At 35.8% G+C, this 5,721-nt stretch overlaps 1 protein-coding gene across 1 annotated transcript; it reads right to left on the reverse strand.

Annotated features, from left to right (window-relative positions):
- Positions 1-1,433: 1,433 nt before the first annotated feature.
- On the reverse strand, positions 1,434-5,119 carry LOC102581978 (mechanosensitive ion channel protein 10-like). Its single transcript, XM_006350292.2, has 6 exons — positions 5,027-5,119; positions 3,538-4,919; positions 3,291-3,411; positions 2,180-2,473; positions 1,896-2,098; positions 1,434-1,804 (listed from the first exon to the last, which is right to left on the reverse strand). Exons 2-6 carry the CDS (start codon positions 4,881-4,883, stop codon positions 1,564-1,566), a joined length of 2,205 nt encoding a protein of 734 aa, XP_006350354.1. The 5' UTR covers positions 4,884-4,919; positions 5,027-5,119; the 3' UTR covers positions 1,434-1,563.
- Positions 5,120-5,721: the final 602 nt, after the last annotated feature.

Here is a 5,721-nt window from a genome sequence, read left to right on the forward strand (position 1 = left end):
AGTGAGTCATTTGTAGCGCCGGGGTTGAGGTCCGTTTGGGTTTCGATCATGAGTGAGTCATTTGTAGCGCCGGGGTTGAGGTCCGTTTGGGTTTCGATCATGAGTGAGTCATTTGTAGCGCCGGGGTTGAGGTCCGTTTGGGTTTCGATCATGAGTGAGTCATTTGTAGCGCCGGGGTTGAGGTCCGTTTGGGTTTCGATCATGAGTGAGTCATTTGTAGCGCCGGGGTTGAGGTCCGTTTGGGTTTCGATCATGAGTGAGTCATTTGTAGCGCCGGGGTTGAGGTCCGTTCCATTATGTTCCTCTGATTAGGGTAAATTGGTTGATGTGAGACTTTCCAGAGTCCTTTAGTCGGGTTCGAGTCCTGACCATTTTCTTGGCCATGGTTCGAGCCCTGGCTTGTCGCTTAATCGGGTTCAAGACCTAACCGACCTTTTAGTCATGGTTCAAGTCCAGACACACTTCCATTAGTGGGGTTTGAGGCCTAACATTATAGTTCTATTAGATTCTTCAGGATGCCTTTTGGGCTTATGAGGGTCCTGTTAGGTTATAGTTAGCTACTTTACTTTATCGTTCCATTTCTGCTAGATTATTGAGGCGCATGTTAAGACTTATCACTATTGTTCCTTTCTTCTAACCCCTTGACATTGTTTTATTCCTGGCATTTCATTATATATTTACTTTCCATGCTAAGTCGTCCTATGATGCCTATTGGGTACCTGTTGTTTGGTACTCATGGTAGACTCTGCATCGGCTACAACGTTGATCTTGTGCAACAGCGGGGACCTCCAGAGATACATGGTGAGATGATGGCGTCCTAGTTTGACTTATCTCCATATGTATATAGTTTTGGCTAGTCTTTTGTGTTTGGGACAAGCCTGTACTTATTTTGCTTATTTTTAGAGCTTGTACTCATTTTAATAGCTTGTACCATCATCCACCAGGTCGTGGGATTGGATCATGTATTGTTGTATATATTTATGTCATTTCTTCTCTTCTTCCGTTGTTTATTTTCATGTTATGTAGTTGTTTACTGCTGTTTTTGAGGGTTCTTCCCACTGAGCCCGTTACTTGCCATTTCGGGCTATGGATCGGCTTATCTACTGGTGGATTTTGATAGATAGCATCATGACTCGAGCTTTTGGATCGTGACAGTTACATTACTTAATTTATTTGTTTTTATTTTTAAGATATGATGCTGCTTGTGAAAAATACTTTTTATTTATTTATTTTTATTGTAAAATGTGAAGCCGCTTACCAGAAATAGTAGGATGGTTGAATTCATTGCCCATGGATATAATTGAATATACAACAATATAATCAACAGCTGAAGGAAGGATGAGAAATGCATATTACCGATCGAATGTTGAGCATTTGGCTTCAGGAGGCGTCGGATTAACATCTTCTAATACAGCTCATATCCTCACCCAAAACAACATAAACAGCTTTTTATTAACCTTTATATCAATCAAGGGTTGAAATTTCTTATGACAAACATGCAAAATGTATTAGCTCATACAAAAATAATACTTTATAATTGTAGATAGAGATAATTAAGGTCATTTACTTTGATTCAATAAGATGAACTTCCTGAGTAAGAAGATCATATTTAATATTTAGCTCTTCAAACATTTTCTTCATCTCCAGGATCAGTTCAGTTCTCCGTCGAATCTTCTCTCCAAAGTTCTGAAAGTTCATAGTATGATTGAAAAGCAATACCATCTTTATCTTGTTCAAATTTTCAATATCCTTTACCACGACATTGTGATTAGGATGCCAGTACTGGGATGTTCTCTCTAAATACCTGTAATTCATTGGGGAAAAAATAGTAGGAAGAATTAAGGAATTAAATAACACTGAATACTAGAAAGAAATGAGAATAACACTTTACTCACTTCTTTATTTTTTCTTTTAAAGATCCTATCTTCTCAAGACGTGTCCTGAAATCAATGGAGAACTCGAAGGAATCACTCATATCAGGACTTCTGTAGAAGTTGCTGATTGGCTTGGTGGCCAAGACTGAATTTGGGAAATATAACTTTTCGTTATCAAACTTCAAGAAAACTGTTGTTAAGATATTCATTTCTTCAACTGTCATCTGTTGATTTGCAAGTTGCAACAACAAATAAGGAAAATGTGAAACTGAAACAGAAAAGTAAAAGATGTCGTCATTAATTACCTGAATGCCATCAACGACACATCGATCTCCAACATCAAAAGGATGCATCACAAATACAAACACAATACCTTCAAATATACACTTGCAAGTATTCCCAAACAAAAAACTAGCTACCACAAGTTGTGAAGACAAAAACAATATCACTTTAGTTGTCGCTATTCCCACCAAAAGGAGCCATATTATAATTATTATGACAATCAGAATTCCTGTCACTATTTTGTTCAATTGCCTCACTGCGGTTTTTGTATCGTTCAAAGCATGTGACAGAGCTTTACGTCCTTGAAATACTTTAACCTGCACAACAATTACATGATAAATAGAGCATGTCACTCATATAAAATGCCAACACAGTCCTGTGAATATATTATATATGTTATTCATGAAGGAATTGTATAAGTTTATGAGATTCAACACTTTTTATTATCCATTTTTTCTCTAAATTATTCAAGTCAATCATGAGGGAATTGTATAAGTTTGAAGTGCCATGTTGTGGTTCTTTATAAACCAATCAGTGGCAGATCCCACGAAAGGTTTGTCTGTTTGGCCGAACCCAATGCTTTTGGGGTCAATCCTATATGAAAATAATAAAATAGGATAGTCCATTGCACTAAGCTCATGTTTTGCGTGGGATTAGAGGGAGGGCTGGACCACAAGGGTATTTTTGAATTCAAGCCTACATATATGAGCTAAAAAATGGTATAGACACTGTTATATGTACATTTCAGCTCTCACTCTCTCAATTTAGAACCTATTACGTCCAAATTCTAAATCTGTCGCTACAACCAACCTTGTACGTCCACTTCTTAGAAGACTTGTTCCCTTTATGACATGCTTATAGAATCTTCTCCACTGGAAAATAATGTGAAAGTAAAGATAGCTCTCATGGTACTCCACTAGTTACCACATTATATTACAACAATCTTCTAGATCCTCTTGGATTTTTTCATATTAGTGTACCTAACAGTAAATAGGCCCTCTTTATTGTTACTTCCAATCTGTATAATATATATGAGGATGGATAATCTAGTAATCAAATATGAATTAATAAGTTCTTTTACAACAGCTTGAACATGACAAATCCAGAAAATTGAGTCAAAGTTCTGAAACATACCACCCATTCTGTCAAAGCTTTCCTATCGATCTGTCCAGTGTCGGCCACATCTATCAGGGGGAGCACAATATCCACCTCTTCTTTAATCATGAATCTCCTAAGATCATATTCATCAATGAACCTACACAAAATAGATATATAACAGGCCATGATCGATGCATGTGAAGAAAGGCATACTAAATTTAGAATGTTTCATAACATGATTAAATTAAGACTGTAACAAAGAAAAAAATAACAAATGACAGACTTGGAACCAGGTTGAGCGACATTCTTAAATATGTGAACAGCAGCAGCAATCGCTTCCTCCTCATTGTTGATTTCTTTATCTGCTTGTTCATTATCTCTATCATAATCTGTATCACCGATAGAGCCAGAGATGGTGGACAGTCCTGAATTAGATATTACATCAATTAATGTTTTCATGGTCCATGCAGAGACCTTCTCCCGCTTCATCTGGTGAAGCTTATTTATATCAATCTTTTCCTTTTTTTCCTTCTTTGCCTTGCCATCTTTTCCCTTCTTTGTTCTGCACAAGCTAAGTTGACTGGCAGAACTATTTGATCTTCCCAACATCTGAGTAGAATCCATAATTGGGGGACCAGATAGTGTCAACAGAATATATTGATGAAAAATAGCTCGTTGAATCCTGTCAAAGAATGTGTTTGCATGGAAGGAGGATGCCAAAACTTTTAGCATAAAAGTCTTAAAAAGCCATAAAAATGCACCGATAAGCAACGAAGCAATAGTCCAAGTAATGTAATTGATAATCTTGTTTGTAATTTGTGACCGTTTGACCCCATTTGCAAAGAGCAGAACCCAAGTTAGAAGAACCAAACTCAACCAAATAGTAACCTGAACACTCTTCTTCAAACCAAAAACAAAATATAAGACCTTCTTCCTCAACAAAAAGTTCAATTCAATCAACAAGACAATGAAATGAATGAACCACTTTGTGACGAGCATGCCACTAAATGTGACCATAACAAGCACAATCCACTTCCAGATCTCCAAATCCCACATTGTCAAACGTTGCAGCTTATGAACCAATAAGCTAGCAATCAAACACCCTAGTAGGAGACAAAACATCAACCATTCAACAAAAACTTCTAATTTTACTTTTTTATACTTCATTTTATTTCTTGTGTTGACTTTCTTATAGATCTCTTCATGTTCATCCACTCCTCCCGGTGATGCCATTAATGGCGTTGTCGTTGTTGTTTCTTTCAAAGATTTCCCATTGGGACTCATCACTTTTGCACTAGAAGAAGCATTATTTCCATCAGGAGAAGGTGTAGTTTGTTGTTCAGCTAGTTCGTCAAACAAGCTACCATCAATAGCCAAAGATTGTTCACCAAATCTTGATTTGGGCTTGGAGTAGACTGACCTTGCAAGTGATTTCCTCCTTGTAAGAGTTTCATTTGTTGGAATTTTGGGATGTAATTTAGTGATGCTTGTACTAGTGGAATTTTGTGAAGCTAAAGGTGAATCAAGTGATATTTTATTCTTAGAATTGTCTTCATCTCCAGAGATTATAACAACGACTTCATCGGGGTTTCTCTTGTTCTCCGCCATCCCACCAGTTACCATTTGCATTCATACAAAAAAAAGGAACGGCCTACTTGAATTCAGCTGCAACAAAATTATTACTTATTAGAAAAATAAAATGGATATTGCACGTACAAAATACAAAGATTTGGTTTAAATAGTGAATCTTGAGAATAATATGATTTCCTTACTCGGTTCTTCCACCTGGTGGGGAATTCAGCTAACTCACAAATCAAGGAAGTAAGTTACACTAGAGATTAGTTTATAAGTGAATATAGTGTAGTCACTCAAATGTCGTCTCTATAAATAAATAACAACGTACTAGCTAGTAAAGAGCTTAGTAGATAGAGACAGCTCAATTATAGGAATCAGGTGGCACGTGCTTTGGTTTCTATATGGTCCACAAAATTTATACGATTTATTTTCCTTTTTAATCAATTTAAAAAAGAGAAATTATGTGAATAAATAAATATATACTAGTTAATTAGTTAATGTATCTATAGTTTGTCTTAATTACAATTAACGACCTACTTTTAGCTATAATTACGGGACTCTATTTTTTAGTTATGTATAATTCACACGTTTGTATAATTCGGAATTTGTATAACTTTTGTATAATACAATTTGTATAAATGTTTAAAGCTCAGATATTTGTGTTCGTATAAATTCGTTATTTCAAGTTTATACAAAAATAGCTTAATGATATAAACGTACTCGCGAATTATACATACGAGACAGCTTAAACTATATCTACAACCCGTAAATATGCAAACTATAGTTATGGAGCATAATTAAATTTATTATAGTGGCTATTTGTGAAACTTTCTCTTTTAAAAAATAATCATTACATTTTTATATTAGGGATAATGCACAAGTGCCCCCTTAG

The sequence above is a fragment of the Solanum tuberosum genome, unplaced genomic scaffold (genome assembly GCF_000226075.1).
Source record: "Solanum tuberosum cultivar DM 1-3 516 R44 unplaced genomic scaffold, SolTub_3.0 scf00121, whole genome shotgun sequence".
In the NCBI taxonomy this organism is placed as follows: Eukaryota; Viridiplantae; Streptophyta; class Magnoliopsida; order Solanales; family Solanaceae; genus Solanum; species Solanum tuberosum.

Bases quoted from the DNA above. Each gene is read 5' to 3' on its own strand.
- LOC102581978 (XM_006350292.2), bottom strand. From the start codon at position 4,883: ATGCAAATGGTAACTGGTGGGATGGCGGAGAACAAGAGAAACCCCGAT. The intron at 3,412-3,537 runs GTCTGTCATTTG...TATTTTGTGTAG, and splicing joins GTCGCTCAACCTGGTTCCAA to GTTCATTGATGAATATGATC. The intron at 2,474-3,290 runs GTATGTTTCAGA...ATTGTTGTGCAG, and splicing joins AAGCTTTGACAGAATGGGTG to GTTAAAGTATTTCAAGGACG.